At 49.6% G+C, this 18,109-nt stretch overlaps 1 protein-coding gene across 2 annotated transcripts in view; it reads right to left on the bottom strand.

Annotated features, from left to right (window-relative positions):
* Window positions 1-14,467, bottom strand: part of TMEM181 (transmembrane protein 181) — a 37,845-nt gene extending 23,378 nt beyond the window's left edge. For both annotated transcript variants that reach the window (XM_087817717.1, XM_087817718.1), the window contains exons 1-3: window positions 14,445-14,467; window positions 3,762-3,865; window positions 1,891-1,946 (exon numbers count right to left, since the gene is read on the bottom strand). In XM_087817717.1, the coding sequence (XP_087673843.1) occupies window positions 1,891-1,946; window positions 3,762-3,865; window positions 14,445-14,452 (168 nt within the window). In that variant the 5' untranslated portion in view covers window positions 14,453-14,467. The remainder of the gene's footprint in view (window positions 1-1,890; window positions 1,947-3,761; window positions 3,866-14,444) is intronic.
* Window positions 14,468-18,109: the final 3,642 nt, after the last annotated feature.

Here is an 18,109-nt window from a genome sequence, read left to right as displayed (position 1 = left end):
CCTTAACATCCAAAATTCATATTCAGCGAAAAGGGCTCAGCATTGGTGCTAGGACAGAAACAACACAGTTTTCCTTCTGAAAACATGAGGGAAATCTCGCCTCCCAGAAAAAGAAAGGCCTGACTTTCTGCTGCAATTCCCGTTTGTCTCTCATGAGAAACTCTAGGCAGGTGGTTTCCACCACCCGCAGCCTTGGGACAATACCCTACTTAAACACCAAGAAAGGCTACCTGGAGAAAAAACTGAAAGTGCATATGATGAGACATACAATAAGATAATGACACCAAAGAAATATATTTGCAAGAATCTTGATTTAATATCAATATGCCAGACATGTCACTGTCTGACATCTGTTATCCTCAGCTTTAGAAAAGTCTTAACACCCTTGGGGAGAAAAATTAGAGGGGACCACGTTGCCAATGATACTTCTGCAGTGTCTACTGAGAAACACAATACCATGTCTACAGCAGTGGCTATGGAGAAAGTTGCTTGAGAAGCCCACCCGCAGTTTGAAAGCACTGTTTGAATGCACAGTCTCTGAGTGTGAGCCTGCGCTCTTTGTGTTTTTAATACTCTGGCGAGCCTCCATCAAGCCCTCTGTGACCAGAGATGTCCCAAAAGCCACCAATGTGATAAGATTTATCGGAGGGTAATCTATCATCTTTCAGAAGTAAGAATGATCCTTCAGAAGCAAATCTGTGGGATGGCTGCTATTTTCAGTGTCAAAAAAAGCAGTCTGGCCGGCGTGGCTCAGTGGTTGAGCATCAACCTAGGATCCAGGAGATCGAGGTTTGATTCCCAGTCAGGGCACATGCCCAGGTTGCGGGCTGGGTCCTTGGTGGAGGGCATGCAGGAGGCAGCCAATCAATGACTCCCTCTCATCACTGATGCTTCTATATCTCTCTCTCTCTCTCCCTTCCTCTCTCTGAAATCAATAAAGATATATATTTTAAAAAAATACTGACATCTCGAGAGACAGAAAATTTAAAATACCAAAATACAGTCAGGAATCCCTTCGCTGTGCCTCTTCAAATCAGATGCTCAGTCTGAGAGTTAAAGAAAATAAGGAAATGCAAAGAAAAGGCTATGCAGGGGATGCTTCCAAGCTAGCACTAGCAAAAAGGAGAATTAAAAGGTGTAAGTTTTAGGACACTTTTCTCATTCTGCCTTTTTGAAAATTGTAAGGGTCAACACGTAACAGGGAACTGGAAGAACAAACAAGGAAATATTTGGGGTCTGATAATCAGATTTAAACCACACACGTTATGGTGTCCTGAGAATGCAAGACAAGTGCGTTCAGTTTACAGATAAAGATTTCATTTGATACTCAGAAAAGTAAAAGGTTTTAGTTATTTGGGCTCTCACTAGTTAGTATTTATTAAAGAAAACCAAAATTCTCCAATTGGAAGAACTTGTTTTCCTCTAAAGATGGTGAAGAATCGAGGAAAATTAAAAAAAAAAGAAAAAAAAAAAAGGATATTTCATTTAAACCGAGTTCATGCAAGGAATACCAGTCATTAGGAAGAACTGTTACAGTCAGAAACCAAGCATGGAGAACAGGTCTTCACTTGGGCAAAGATAAAGTGAGCACTGTCAGGACTTATAATCTAATAAGACTTGCAGACGTGAGGAATCAGGATGAGTTAACCAGCCTTTGGAAATGAACTGCTGCTCCCTAAGCATTACCACCACCACCCTGTCTTCGTACTGAGGTATTGATTACAGCAGAAAAGGCCATTTTAGCAAAGGAGGACCCAGAGGCCAGCCACTGAGAGTGCACTTTGCCTGAGAAGCAAACTGCAGGACAAGGAGGACCCGCTAATGCATGGCCATTTCTAGTGACCTGGAAGTTTATACGCCCCACCATCTGCCACTCAGGCCCAGTCTTACCTTTTTGCTATTATTTAGTGAAAAATGAGCTTCTGAAGTCTGGATCACTTTCGGCCCTAAAGTGTAACAGAGAAGGAAAAAAGCAGGTTATATCCTACATTGATGATTAATTTATTGATTTTTTTCAAATACCAAGAAAGACATGCATTATATGGAGCTGATCTTATTTTCCTGGTCTGTCTTTAGAAGTGCCCCATATATGTAAAACACATACACACACAAACACAGACACACAACATCCATTCCGCTGCACTGCAGGACTTCTCAACGCAGGTGAACCCAAAATGACTGCCATACAATGTGCACAATTTCCACGGTTTCTGTACGTGCAGAAACCTCTCCTCTGCTCTCGATGAGGGCTCTCTCTGCACTGCAGGTCCAAGAGAACATTCATGATACAGGTGGCATCTATCTATTTTATACAGTGTAAACATTTATCTATCCATCCAATGAACCGGTCTTCCAAAAATATTTAAGTAGAGAATATAAAAAAGCATAATTGCTAATATATAATCAAGGCTTGTCCTGATATAACAGATATACAAGCTTCATAGAATCTTACACTGTAATTTTTTAGAGCTTTGGCCTTAAACGAAATGATCAAGTCTCTTCAATAAATGGTGTTGAAAAAACTGGACAGGTTCAATGCAAAAAAGTGAAACTTGACCACCAACTTACACCATACACAATAAGCTAAAACTAGATAAAAGACTTAAAAGTAAGTAGTGAAATCATAAAAATCCTAGAAGAAAACATAGGCAATAAAATATCAGACATCTTGCATGACAATATTTTTACCTAAAGATCTCCTACGGCAAGAGAAACGAAAGAAAAAATAAACAAATGGGACTACATCAAACTAAAAAGCTTCTGCAGGGCAAAAGAAACAATCAACAAAATGAAAAAACAACACACTGTATGGAAGAACATGTTTGCCAATGATATATATCTGATAAGGGGTTAATTTCCAAAATAGATAAAGAACTTATACAACTCAACACCAGGAAGACAAACAATCCAATTAAAAAATGGGCAAAGGACCTGAATAGATATTTCTCTAAAGAGGACATACAGATCTCCAATAGACATATGAAAAAATGCTCAAAGTCACTAATCATCAGAGAGATGTAAATTAAAACTACAGAAAAATGAGATTGGCTACAGTTGCCATTGTCACCATCATCATCTTCAGCAACAGCTGGCAAATGGCACTGAAATAACCACTCTCTCCCCAGCTTCCTCAGTCCATTCACCAACCCAAGACTTTTAGGTTAAGAAACCAGTCTTTTGAGGCACACCCCATTAACAATTTTAGCTTAAAAAATTCCTTTGAAATGGTCCCATCTAATCCCTTTTCTCAGAAATGGAAAACTGAGGGCCAGAGAAGTCAGCTGGTTTTCCAGGGTTCCCAGAAACCCATTTCTCTCAAACAGCACCCAGGGCCCTGAAGACAAGGTGAAAGCCATCTGTAGGCTCCCTCCTGCCAAGAGCTCAGGGCATCCCCAGAGCAGCCTCTTGCTGCCAGCATCTCACGCCCTCCCTGACACTCACTACACTGAAACGATTGCATGGCCCATCTCTCATGTCAGCCAGCATACTCCAGATTTCCCAGCACCCAGGCGGGACCCTGGCACACAACAGACCCTCCAGAAATGTTTGTCTAACAAAAGGTATATGGTCAAGGCTGCCCAGGGCTGCCATGCTAAACTGAGGCCCTGGCTGCTGTATGGGGCAGGTGCAGAGAGAAATGGGGCTTCACCCTCTACAATGGGCCTCTGACGGGTGACAGCAGGTGGATACAGCTGGGCCAGGCTAAAAAGCACTGCACAGAGAAAACTGTAAATGATAAAATGACCAAAACCTGTACCTACCTTTGATCCCGATGAAGACGGTGAGGCCAAAACAGATGAAGAAGACAACAAACACGAGGACAAAGTGGCGCTTGGAGAGTGTGTACAGCCGCATAGGCGCCAGCCTGCGGAGCAGAAGCCCATGGGTGAGAGGCGGGCAGGGAGCTGGCTCAGACCGAGGGAGGCCCTCCCCACCTGCAAGCCCTCACCTCACAATCGGTCCTACTCTAAACCCAGGAGACCCGTCTATCCTAACACTAACCCTCTCAGGTCCTCTGCTTGCACGCGAGGCTATTCCAACTCAACCTTGTACAGAGAGGTGGCTGACTCCTCCCTGAAACCCTGAAGAGGAGACCTGTAAACCCAAAGAGATGAGAGCAAAGGGGGGGGGGGCGTTGCTTTGCTTTTTTCTCCTCTAGCATTTCCTGGTTTCTGGAGCTGGGACTGCAGGAAGAGACTTCTTCTGCCTCACGCAGGGCCAGGTAACAATACACGCCTCTGGAAGGGGGAGGGACAGGCTTCAACCACCCACAGAGGATAAGATTATTTGCTTTTGTGGCACAAGGCTCACATGGCTTTGTGTACACACACACCCTTTCCCTTACAAGGTCAAGATTCCAGCTCCTCAGCAGGAAATCAGCTGGACCGTATCTCAGGGCAAAGGTGGGGCCCATGAGCCACCATCGCTCTGACGTGGCTTTGCTGACACAGGGTCAGCTCTCTCCAGCAGGACCTGCCAGGCCTGTGGGCGTGACTGTGCAGATCAGCAGCACAGTGAAGAAATAAAGGAATAAGAACCTCCCATCTTTTCCTTCAGGACTCAGGCCTAAGGCTGAACACATGCAGCCCTGCGGTTCGTGAGAAGAGGCAGCTAGTGGATTAAGTGGCCTGAGCCCAACTAGATCTTGTGTCCAAAGATTATGAAGCCTGAGAGCCCTAAAATATCAGAGACAGAAAGTGCCGCAGGGAGGAAGCCTAACCCCTTCATTTGCACATGGGGAAACTGAGGTCTACAGGCGGGACACTTTCCCAAGATGTCACAGCTCTTGCCCCTTAACAGTAACTGCCACTCCCTAGGAAAAGGCTCTGGGAAGCACGATGGTGCTAAGGACCCAGCTCCATGAATGCCCCTCTGGAAAAGCCCTGTGGAATGTGGGCTGGCGAACAAGGTCTCCTCTGTCACTTGTCTGCTACCCCCAGGTGTCCAGGCTGCTGGTACTTCCTTAGCACAGCGCGCTAAATACATGCTCAACACTGCAGAAGGAAGATGCCCACGCAGCTGCACACGGCTTTTCACTTTGAAAAATCTTACACAAAGCTAAATGGGCTCAAAGCTGGGGGAACACAGTCAGCAGTTGACAGTGAGGCACCATCGCTGCGCTCTGGGTTTTGGTGAGTGTGCCCTGGTTCTGAGATGCTAACATGAAGGAAGCGGGCAAAGGGGGTGAAGACACACTCTGTACTGTCTTGGCTGCTCTCTGTGAATCCAAAGTTGTTTAAAAAATTACACAAGGTCACGCATGGCACCCCATTCCGCTGCTTGCTCTCAGGTGACCTGCCCCCTACTCTGAGGACTATGGGCTCCCAGTAGAGGCAAAAGCACAGAGTGATCACTTGGCAGCAGAGAAAAAGTCAAAACAGTGCTATTTAAATTTTTGATTTTTAAAACTCATATCAATGACTGATTATAAAAGCACAGTTCCTTAGCAGGTGAAAGGAGTGCTGAAAAGAGGCTTAAGAAAGGGATGGCAGCACAGATCAAGTTCCAGCAGCACACAAGCCCACCGGGGTGTTCCCCAATTTTCCTGAGAGCTCCCAAAGACTCAATAAAAATCTATCATTTCCCCTTCCTTAAAGCTCCCACTTAAATTGATTTTACTAGAAAATGTCCTGGTTCAGGAAATTAGAAAATGAAGCATCGCCCAACTCAGAAAAAAGACAGAGAAAGCAAAAAAAGCCCCCTTGAGAAAATGTCACCGGCTACAAACACCTCCAACGACCAGGCTTGCTGGGACAGGGTGGTCAACAAGCCTCAAAGCCTCATTTCCGCTCCACCTTCTGTTTCCTGACAAACAGTAACCCTTTCCAGGCATCCTCACTCTGAGAAGTCTGAGGTCCAGAGAACCCCTCCAGCACAGGGTGTCATGGGTTGGCGACAGCACCACAGCACAATTCCGCATGACAATGCCCCCGCCCCCCATGGTCCTTTCTCGACATCTCATCCAAAAGCTTTGACAGAGGTCACCAAAAAACTAGATTCTGACACCTCAGGGACATTGCCCTACTCCATCCAGACAATACATTTACACCAGCGATTTCCCACCTTTCTCATCACACGGCACCCATAAACTAATTACTAAAATTCTGCGGCACACCAAAAATACATATATTTTTGCCAATCTGACAAAAAAGGCATAATTTTGATTCATTCACACCAGATAGTCATTTTTAAATTTGACAGTCTAAGGGAAAAAAGGTCAGTGCCCCTAAGTAGTCAAGGATTTCATATTCTAAAAATTCTGCAGCTCACCGGTGGAAAATCGCTGGCCTACACTGTACAAAATAACAAAATCTGACATGGCAACAGGAAGACCGGAGGAGCAGCCGGAGCAGAAGCGAGGAGTCAAGGCCACGGTGAGACCAGCTCAAGATGTGTGTCCCCTGCCACTTCACCTTCACATCCCACACCCCCAGCTGCCTCACAACACACTTCCTGCCCTGAACCAGGCGCCCAGCAATTTCTCTGCTTACCTCCTGTTTCATCTCCCTGCTGAGATGCCAACGCATCTCTAATAATCAAGCTAACCTATACCAATAAAGGCCCAGGGCATCCAGGTAAGCAGATAGCTTATGTGCTCTGCGATCAGGCCACCACCAGGAGGAATGTTTTTGTAAGTGCTCAGGCAAGGCCATGATGCAGAAAAAACACACAGCCTCCCACCCAGAGGCTTCTCCCCACCCAGACCTCCTCCTCTGTAGTAACCCTCCCCCCTCTGGAAGTTCTCCAGCTGAGATCCAGGACAGGACACTGCGGGCTCCAAGCTGGCTACCCTGCTTCCTCTTTCATAGTCCTTCCTGCCTCCAGGAACCATCTCTGACCCCACTCACAGTGTCTCCCAAGACATTTTCACTTTCAAGTCCTGCATCACTTTATAATAAGCAGGTTGAAAACGGACCTCATTAAAAAGCAAAGTAACATAAATGAAAAACCTGCTTCCACTCCCCATTTCCTGCCTCTGCCCTTTCTCCAGCACCCCATCCTGAAACCTTGCAGTCACCTCCTATGCCCTTCTCTCATTCATCCCACACTTCCAGCTAGGAAGAGGTGACACCTTGCTTCCTAACCACTTTTCATTCCCAGCACGCGGTCTCCCAGTGCAGGCCCACACAACTCACACCAGTTGCCCCCCTAGATGTGTCTTCCACTGTGAGTACCACAGCACTTTAGCCCACTGCCCCTGCAAAGAAAGCCTATGGGACTCCCCATAGCCAACTCGATCACGTTTAAACTCCTCCTAATGGCTTCCAATGTCCCCAAATGGTTCCTTAGTCATCACAACCACTATCTGAGGTAACCACTAGTATCCCCACTTCCCAGATAAGAGAGCTCAGGTTTAGGAAGGTAGGTAACTAGCTTTGATTGCAAAGCTATTAAGTGGCAGAGGCAGCACTCAAACCCAAGCATCAAGCTCCAGGGCTTACATTCTATAGTGCTTCCCAGCGTGGCCAAGCCAGACTCCAGACTAGCCATTCACACCCTGCTCTCCTGATGTGAAACGCTCTCTTCTCCCCACCAAACCATCTGAATATGACCCAGCATTCATGGCTCACCTGTATGTCCCACCTTCCACAAAGCTTTCCCTCGCTTCTCCATCTCTCATGGCTGCCACGTTTTAAAATCATTTGACCCATATGGTCTATACTACATAGCTGAGTGCCTGAAGACAAAGAGTCAGTCCGTCTGCATAGACACAAGACACAATAGGCACCCAGAAAACATCTACTCAACTCAACTTTCACAAGTTAGCTCACATGTATTCGTGTAGTTCCCTCAAATTGGTGCTGAGATGCCAGGGAGCAGGGATGGGGCTCCCCACTTCCCCATACGCCCTTGCCAAGTCTAGCACAGCAGCTGAAGAAATCTTCTACGAGATAACCAGGGCCGGAAGACATCCTTCAAGACCCTGCTGTTCAGTGTCTCTCAACTTCTTTTCTTGACGAGACCCATTGTCAGCCTTCCTCTCCAGGTCCTTTTCACACTCAGGTACCTAATACACTATCTCTAAAATTCTGGCCTTGTTGGAGACCCCAGGCCCTTGGGAGACTTTTCACATGCAAATGGAACAGACTGTCGCCTTAGGGTCAGCTTGGATTCTTTAGGTCCCTTCTAAATTAATTTCAATTTCATGAGTGATTTAAAATATCAGACGTATTTCCTAGAGAAACTAAAACCACCTTTTGGAAAGCCAAGCCCAGAGCTTGTGGCCATAATCCAAATGGCTATAAGTCTTGCTTTCCTTCACTACAAATGAATATTCATAACCATTTCCCCAGGGACCTCTTCCAAATAAGGTGAAATCTGTGGAGACATCAATTCTCCTGAGAAAATAGCTGGAAGACTATTCTGCAGGGCTCTTCAAGGCCAAATGTCACCATTGTCTTACTGGGACATTTACATAATGCTGCTCTTTGCCTCTCTTCCCATCTCTACTGTCACTCTCTTGGTGACCCTCACCCTGTTTCAAGCTTTAGAGACAATGAACATACGAACAATTCCAAGTCCCTATCTCAGCCCAGCTGAACTCCAGACTTAGGAGAAATGCCTGCTTGACACCTCCACTTGGGTATTCAGTCAGCATCTCGTGTGGGGTGGCTAACACCAAGCTCCTGATCTTCCAGTGACTCTCACTTGTAGTCTTCCCATCTCAGGAAAGGCGCTCAGGTCAAAAACTATGGAGTCGTCTTCAACAACTGTCTTTTCCCCACTCCCCACATTTGATGCATCAACAAGGCCTTCAAAGCATAGTGAGACTCAGCCCTTCTCGCTTCTCTGGTCTGGCCTCGGCCATCTTTCACTGACTGCAGCAGCCTCCATGGTCTTCCTGCTTCCATCCTTAGCACCCACACTCTGCTCTCTACCCAGCCACTCCAGGGACAGGCTAGTGTGTTCATTCTCAGTCCAAAACTCTCCAGTGACTTCCCTGTCACTCAGAGTGATAGCCAAGGCCTTCACACTTAGCTGTCACTGACATGCCCGTTACAGGTTTATGGCTGTTTGTTTCTTTGGACACACCTCTCCCACCATCGTGCCCACTTTGTTCTAAAGAAGGAACAGGAGCCATGGGAGATGACGGGATTTTCTTTGGGGTAGGACAGAAGCACCAACTGCTGTTTGTCCAGGGCTACTCTCTGCCACCCTCCCACCCGAGTCCCCTGCCAACCAGACCTGCCTCCCATAACAGAGGCCGAAAATGCCAGACCCTCGCCTTTCCAGATTTCCTCCCCACTAGGGCACGGATTCTGCGGGAAATCAACCAGGCACTACAAGAAAAGGTTTCCCCACCTAGTGCAGAGATGGATGCCAGGGAAGCCTCCTCTGTCTTCAATGGATATAACTGTGTTTGTAAGCGTTGCCTGAGTGGCTGCAGCCACACCACACATAAGAAGATAGAGAGCCGAGAGATGGGAGCCACCCAGGTCACCAGGGACAGGGAGCCACTGAATTAACCCTGGAAGTGCCCCACTCAATTTCTGGATACCCCTGTTCTTTAAGTCGCTTTTCATGACATACTGTATTTGAACAAAACTCTGCCCACTGATACGCATACCCAGACAATAAAACAAAATTAAAATGAAACTCAAGATACTAAGTGACACAGGCACTTGGTTCAAGGCACCTGGAACTACCCTTTCAGAATGTGGGGCTGTTGCCAATCATCCCTGTCACTATGCATTGCCCTTCCTCCTCCAGCAACCCCTCCCTCCAGCCAGCACCCACCCATCCTTCCCAGCCCAGCTGAGGTCCTGCCTCCCAACCACCGAGAGCAATTTTCTCCTTGGCTGCAGGACAGGAGGCGCTCACCCATTGCGTTGCAGGATCTCATCTCCTCGATGACAACTATTCATATGCTTTCACGCCTCCCCCAATGCAGAGCACCCTTTGGCCTCTTGGGCCCAATGCTGTGCCTTATGAATGGCAGGCATACAATAACTATTGATTCCTTCCATTTCTGTGTACTCTTTCCTGGTTTTACTCTGGTTTCCTACATGTTCCATTATTTTCCCTGCTATGATAAATTATCAAACATCAAACTGCAAAATTTAACTTTTTTCCCCAATGCTGTCTTTTAATGCTTTTTGTGGCTCTGGCCTTTGCGCTCAATGTCCGTGACATGGCCACAGCAGCTCCAAGCAAGTGCCTTCCCCCAGCAGAGCAATCCTCCAGGCCACACATCCTGTCACACGTGCCTTCCTCCCCACTCCTCCAGGTGGACAGCTGGGTTCCTATGAGGATGGGTGACTGCTCCAGAACCCCTGGAGCCCACATTACTTTTCCCATTAAGCACTTCTCCCTCCCACGCCAGCCCCATAAGAGTTAATAAAACAGCAATAGAAAGAAGAGGGGAGGCAAGCACTCCGTGTGACTCTTTATGGACCTGGAACAGAATGACCACAAATGGAGAGAACTTGGGTGAGCAGAGAATTCAAGAAAACACCTCCAGGTGTGGTCCTTCAGCAATGTGGTGAGATGGGAGGGAAGGCCAGCATACACAGCCCTACCTTACAGATGCCAGGTGACAACCAGCACGCAGCATGGCTGGGAGGCTGAGGATTTTACAATTACTCAATTTATCCTGTCTCATGGAGTCACATACAGTAGGTAACTAAGACTGAAAATAGTTCAGCATTACAAATTTTGCTACCTGTTCAACTCATGCCCGAGTTCCCACTTAAGAATTAAAAATTAGAATCCGGGCAATGGAAAGGGACTTTCACTCTCTCAATCCTCTCTCATTTTAGTTAAGATTTTATTTTTCTTGTAATCTGTATAAAGGTAATCTCTTCTCCCGTGGTCCAAAGCACCAGCTGGGTGCCTGGGTTCAAATCCTGGCTCCCCCACTTCCTAGGTGGATGAGTGTGGTCTCAGTGTCCTCATCTGTAAATCAGAGACAATAAGAACACCCACAGGGCTGTTGGGAGGCATAAACAAACTAATGAAGTGCTCAGAACAGTGTAGGAAGCACAGAACTCAGACATGTTAGTTATTAGCAGTAACAGTTGTGCTTTTCCCTTCCCCGTACTTTTTTTTTCATCCTACCAATATCCCTGAAGATCCATTCACTGTGTAAAGTCTCCCATCCTCTAATTCAGAACCCAACCAACTGAAGGAAAGGACAGGAGCAGCTGGCATTCCCTTAGACCTATTTGGAACCAGACCAGGTGCTCCCCTGTGAAGCAGGTATTATCAGCCCATTTTATGTACAGGAAACTAGAGACTCAGGAGAGGATCTCCTGCTGAGGTCCCAACCAGCATAAGGTGGAGGTGGGATTTGAATCCACAGGTCAGGGGCAGAAAGGTGGCCCACAACTTCCTCACGCTCACTCCTAGGCCCACTCACCAGAGTCTTTCCTTTTAAAACCTACCATTTAATGGGTTTTCAGAAGAAACTTGGAGGGGAGGAACAAAACAAGAACTGTGAAATTTCAATCAATCAACTTGAATATATTACAAATAACTTATCTTTAGTCATTATGCAAACAGTCAAGGCTCAACAAACTAAAAATGTATTTTAATGAGCAAACCATGAGTTCACGTGCATGCCTGCTAGGCTGTAAGCCCAGTGACTCACACACACCCAGGAGCATGCTGGCTAGGTCACCAATACCCTTCCCAGGGCAAACAGAACAAGGAAGCAGGCCACGCACTGGCCAACGCAGTGCAGTCCAGTGGTTAAGAACCAGGGGTCTGGAGGCCGACTGCCTGGGCTGGAAGTCCCCTTCACCATGACCAGCAGCGTAACCTGGAGAGAGTCCCTTTACCCCTTAGGACCTCTGGTTCCTGAACTGTAAAATTCTGAGCTGCCTAGGGTTTCTGTGACAAATGATTTACTACATGAAAGCCCTTGCTCAGTCATTGCCACTGTTATTGAGCAGCAACAAGAGTATAATGTCAAGTGTGGGCTCTGGAGCTGACTACCTGGGGTTCAGTCAGCTCAGCACCTTACTAGCTGTGAACTTGAGAAACTCATTTGACTTCTCTGCACCTCAGTTCCCTCATCTATCAAATGAGGATCAGAAAAACTTCTTCACGGGGAGGGTGGCTGTGAGGATTACATGAAATGATGTATACAGAGTGTTTACAACAGTACCTGGTACAAAGTAAACACTGTATTCTCTTATCAGTCCTAGCAAGACACAATCCTAAGTAGTTCTATGGTTGCAGGACAAAAATACTAACCAGGCCTGGTGCTCCCTCAAGCACTGGACACTCAGGAAGCCTGCAACACAGAAACCACGGCAGGGCTCCACTGTGCTGACTGGTCTGTGCCACCCCTTTGCTGCGGGAAGAAGGGGAGTCTAATTAATATACTTCTACACTTAAATGCCCCAGGATGAAAGAGACACATAAAATACACTCTTTTTGACAAAAAAAAAAGGTTGTAAGCAAGACACACATAAAACGCCAACCTTATTTAAGTTTGCAGAGAAATGCTACAGTAAGAGCAAAACAACAAATGAGCCTGAGAAATCTCAACCACATATGTGTAGCCGGCAGCTCGACAGGAAGCCCAGGCATTGTCAGCTAGGAATAAAGTTTGCGGGAAACTTGAATATAAGTCTTTAAGAACTGGAAACGTTTTATTCTGACTGGTTTGGATGGCACTCTCTCCTGTCCTTTCAAAAAGAGTAGGCTGGGCTGCACATGAGCAGGGACCTGCCCACCACAGACCCGGCACTGATCCCCTAGGCCCACTGAACCCATAGGCCCTCCATTCTCCCCCACCCCAATCTTCCTTTAGCTTCTCTTCCTGTTCCTGTAGCTTGTCACCCTTCTCAGCACTGGGCTCTCAGTCACATCTGACAAGAGCACTTTGACCCCACCAGGCACGGAAGTCCAGTACACCCTTCAGATTTTGGGGCTTGTTTTCTCCTAGGATTTTTATTTGCCAAAGACTTTTCCTGATTCCTAGGTGAGTGCCATTCTGTCTCCTGGACGATGGCTGGCTGACCTCCAGATAACCACATCCACCCTTCCGCCCCCTCCTCAGCAGACCCTGGACGCAGGGCTTCCAGGAGCACCCATGCTGCCTACCACTGTACAGCAGGACAGACTGCCACTAAGTCACCTAACTGACAGCATGGGACCCCAGCAAGGGACCTGGACTGAGGTCTTGGCTAAGGCCCACCCACATCCAACCCCCTGCCTCTCTCTGTCCTATGAAAAGGTTTAACACCACCACACACAACCCAGGGCTGCCCTGCAGACCCAAGGAGACAGATTTGTGGGACAGAACCTACAACATGCTGGTTGTCACGCCGCCACTGGGCTACAACTCTGCACAGCTCCAGAGGCACCCAACCTGCAGTATCGCACGTGGTGCTAGTCACGTATCCCACAAATGAAGAAACAGTGCCCCTGAAGTGGGGTAGAGGCGGTAATGCAGACCCACCTCCGCCTGGGTCTAACCCAAAGGCCTTGGAAACACCTATGGAGCAGGGGCGCTGGGTGCTAGTCCGGTTTCCTACACTGTGCTAAGGTCAGACGCTTCTGAGGACGCAGGAGGAAGAAACTTTCCTCCCATCACACGTGTTTGCATTTGGGTAACAGCCTGGATTTCGCTTCCCGACGTCCGCAGCGGGAGAAGTCAGCAGGGGTCCGATGCAAACCCTCGGGGCCTCCAGCACCCAAGTGCACGGAGAAGCACGCAGCCTGCGCGGAGGCTGCCCCGGAGCGCGGGCCCCCGCCCCCGAGGCCCTGCCGCCGACGCTGCCGCCGAGGCTCCGCGGTCCTTCCCGACTCTCCGCAACTCCGCCGCTGAACTTCTTCCCAGTTCCCTCTCCTCTCGGGATACCCCCTGAGGGGCACCCAGGGGCCGCCGCGTCAAAAGCAAGCGTTAGGGGTGGCGTCTGTGGGGCCCTGGACAGGTTTTTCCTCATTAAATCATATAAGCCCTGAACTTCACAGAGGTACTGAGGCCCTAAGTCAACAGACTAAAACTCTTCGGCCTCGGGATCCCGGAGACCTGAAGGGTGGCAGGCTCCCAAGGCGCCAGCATCCCCAGGAAGCCATCGCGAGCACCTCGCTTAGACCGGTGATGGAGGGGCCCCTGACCCGGGCCGGCCCAGGAGAGGGGGCGAGGGGCTCCAGGGGAAGGAGGGGTCACCCGGTTCCGCTGAGCGAGCAGGGCCGGAGCATCCCGAGGGCCTCCCGGGCGCGCCCCGGCCGAGGCCGCTCCCGGACCCCGGACCCCGGCTCCGCTGCTTCCCCCAGCCGGGCGGGCAGGCCCCTCACCGGCCCTCCACGAAACCCGGCGGCGTCCCCTCCGGGTCCCCGCGGCTCCAAGTGGGCGGAGGGCCCCGCGGCTCGGCTCCCGGGAGCCGGACGCCGCAGCCCCAACTCCCAGCCGGGGCGCCGGGGACCCACACAGGCTGCCCTCTGCGCCCCCGCCGCCCGTCCTCCGGTCCTCCCAGGCCCGAACTCACGGTTCCATCGCGGCCGGCGCCCCCGGGCCCGCGCGCGAGCCCACCCGGCGCCGCACAGGGGCCGCGGCTACCACAGGCGCAGCCGGAGCGACAGCGGCCAGGAGCTGCCGGCTCGCGGACTCGTCAGAGCGCGACGCGCGGCGCGGTCACGTGCGCGGAAGCGGCCCGAGCGGCGGGCGGGGGCGGGGCTTCGGGCGGGGGCGGGGCCGGGGGGCCGCGGGAGGGGTGGGTCTCCCTCCTCCGAGCCCCCAGAGCAGAGGCGGGGCCAGGGCTCGGGGGAAGGTTCGCGAACGAATGAATGAATGAATGAACGAATGAACGAGTGAACGAACGACTTGACCCTCGCTCCTTGTACGCAGCGGGGGGACCACACAGTAATGCATCCTCCGCGCTGCTCCCAGGACATCTTAAGGGGGCATGAATGTTGCCCATGAATGCCCTGGGCTTGTCTGAAAGACGCTAGGGCGTCTGCATTTTCTGGGGAGAGAACCCATAACTTTGCATATTCCCAAAGAGGCCTGCGACCTGGCCGAGGTGAAAAGCCAGGGCAAACCTCCGACGGGAGAGGTTTCCGGGGTGTTTCCCGCCCCCAGGACGAGCGCTGCCCCTCAGCAGGGAGCCTGTGCGGGGCCCACGCGGCTGCAAGGCCGCCGGTGCCCGCCGGGGCCCGCCGGTGCCCGCCGGCTGCTGCGGCCGAGCAGGGTCGGAGCCCTTCCCCCGCAGGGTGACGGGGCAGCTGACCAAACGCACTTTCTTGACGCGGGATCTCAGCTCGCAGTTCTACACTGGGATCTAGAACAGTCCAGGCCCACCGTCCGCATAGTTCCAAGATTTAGTTTTTTTGGAGCATCCGTCAAAATGTCCCCTGTCCCCATGATGCTGTGGGTTTAAAGTCGAACCGAATGAGGAAAACAAAAGTCTCAAGCTTCCTTCCTAATGTATCTCCGTACATTCACTAAGCTGTCAACAAGCATGGGACTGGTGGGAAGACGCCCACAGGAATCAGGCAGGGTTCCTGCCCTCGGCGAACCCGCGGGCCAAGGAAGTTACCAAAACTAAGTGCCACAAGCACAGGTTGCTCCAGTGGCCCTGAGGGAGGGCACCCAGCTCACCTGGGCCTGGGGTGCAGAGGGCAAGGTGGGAGAGAGAATGCAGACCTCTGAGCGGACCCCCGGGTGGGGCAGTGGGGAGGGTGAGACCTGGAGAGAAGGGGGCCTAGCAGGCCAAGCTGCAGCCTGAACAAGAACATAGTCAAGACAACAAATTCCATTAGCACTTTGAATCCGAAACCGCAACTCTTACAGGAACCGTAACAATGATTATAGACGCTCAGAGAGAAAAGGGGACAAGACTGGGGAACATAAAAACCAGGGTGGGGATGGGCAAGTACTGAGATGGGTCAGGTGGGTACCATGAAACAGAGAGTGAGCATTGTCTAAAGGGGCAAAAAGGGTCAAGATGTCAGAAGTTAGATTGGTCTGACACCACCTATTCTTAGAAAAATCCCTTCTCATACCTAATGTTTATTTCATTTTCTAAAGGCCAATAGGCCATCCTTTTAAACAACTTTCTTCTAAAACTCTTCTAGAATTTTCTTCTAGAAAATCACACCAATCTGTAGTTTGCTGACTCCAACTCACTGCTGTTCCTCAAAGTTGAAAGCAACAACTCAAGAGGCTCATCTACAAATGCCCTTGATACCGTAGGAAATCAGTTGTCTGTTCCAAGAGACTCAAACTCCCCTCCCAATTTAACAAGTGACATTTGTTTGGCATTTTGTAGATATACTCTTGTGCTCGCCTCTTGTTAATAATGATAATCAATGGTGGCTGACAGTGAATACTCATGCTCTAGTTGGGAGCTGAGTTAAATAAGAATGAAACAGAAACACCTAATTCTAATTTTCCCTTACCCATGGTCTTAGCCAGCTGGGCTGCATAACAGTACCATAGACTGAGTGGCTTACTCAGTAGAAGCCTATTTTCTTACAGTTCTAGAGGCTAGAAGTCCAAGAGCAAGGTTCTGGCTGATTTAGTGTCTAGTGAGGGCTCTCTTCCTGGCTTGCAGACAGCTGCCTTCCTGCTGCATCCTCACACGGCCTTTCCTTGGTGTGTGGGTGAGGGAAGAAAGGGAGAGCATCTCTTCTCCTAAGGACATTGATCCTAATAGACCAGGGCCCACTCTTATGACCTCATTTAACCTTAATCACTTCCTTACTCCAAATACAGCAACTCTGGGGGCTAGGGCTTCAACATATGAATTCAGGGAGGACACAAACACTTAATCCATAACGCCCCTAAAAAAGGAAAACTGACCTATATAGTCAGTGCAAAGAGTATAAAGGAATTCAGTACCACCAACTCTAATCACCTATTCTGTGTTCCAAGGCAGGGCAATCTCACAGTCTTGACTTTCCCTTAAGCATGATCATAGCTGATAATGGGCCTGGGCTTTGCCAGCCACTGGACTGCCATCCTCAGCCAACTCATCTTCTCTCCAAGAAGCAGAGCGCGAACTGAGACACTTCCATGAGTGGCTGGCTCAGTGTCCCCACCGTGCTGCCTTCCCCAGAAGCCCCTCCATCATTTGCGGGAGACCTCACCCCTTTCTGGCCTACCTGTTGCATCAAACATAGACACTTCTCATTGTCTTCACCCCTAAGAACTGATCATTAGAGGCAAGGGTCTAACTTGTATTGGTTCAAATGCTCTGTCTTGCAAATCAAGTTTAGTAATGCCAGGAGCACGGACATTCTTCTGCTCAGTAGTTATTGATGATATAAATTGGTTGTTTTTTGCTTTCTTATTGTTTTACTTGTTCCTATTATTTTTTCCTGCCTAAAAAACTACCCTAGCATGTATGTAGTAGCTGTGTTAGCTAACTATTGCTATAAAACAAATTACCCCGGAACTTTGTGGCTTCAAACATTTATTTCTCGCACTTTCTATCAGTGGGGAATTGGGGTGCAGCCTAACTGGGCCCCTTGGCTCAGCCTCTCTCAAGATGCAGCCAGGGAAGAAACTTCCTCAAGGCTCAGCTGGGGAAGGATCGGCCCCCAAGGTAACACACGTGGCTGCTGGCGGGATCCAGTGCGTCCCGGGCTGTGGCCGGAGGCTGCCGTCGGCTCCTGCCGCGTGGGCTCTGCGTGGGGCAGCACGCCAGGACAGACGGGCACCTTACTCCCAGCCCATATTTTTCCATGAGTTACAGGGAAAAGTTGTCTTAACATTTAAAGAACACTCTAGCTTTGTTCCCTGAAACAGAACCTGAGGCAAACATTTCCATGTGAACCTGTGGGGAGCAGTCCTATGTGAACAGCCCCCAGGGACAAGGAGAGAGGATGAGGTGTGACAGGGGCTCGGGAAGGAAGTTCCAGGGGGGAAGCTGCCAGCTTCAACTCAACACAGCTGTTTGCTCGGTCCTACAGGATCTCTCCAGAGAGACGGCGGAAACTATCCCATCTGGAACCATCCTGCTGGCTCTGTCCTGCCATCTCTCTCCCACGGGTCAAGGTCTGACTGACATATCCAGGCTGTTCCGGCCCCTGCAACCAGCCGCGAGGGGAGCCAGGGTCTGTGGACGAAATAACCTCCTTCCTCAGTCAGCGGGGGGCTCCTAATATTAAGAAATCCCTCTAAACCTCCCTTTTAGACACGACGTAAGTC

Source organism: Miniopterus natalensis, chromosome 5, assembly GCF_054644295.1.
Source record: "Miniopterus natalensis isolate mMinNat1 chromosome 5, mMinNat1.hap1, whole genome shotgun sequence".
NCBI classification, from domain to species: domain Eukaryota; kingdom Metazoa; phylum Chordata; class Mammalia; order Chiroptera; family Miniopteridae; genus Miniopterus; species Miniopterus natalensis.
The sequence above is the reverse complement of the archived record's forward strand: the minus strand, read 5'-3'. Positions and strand labels throughout refer to the sequence as shown.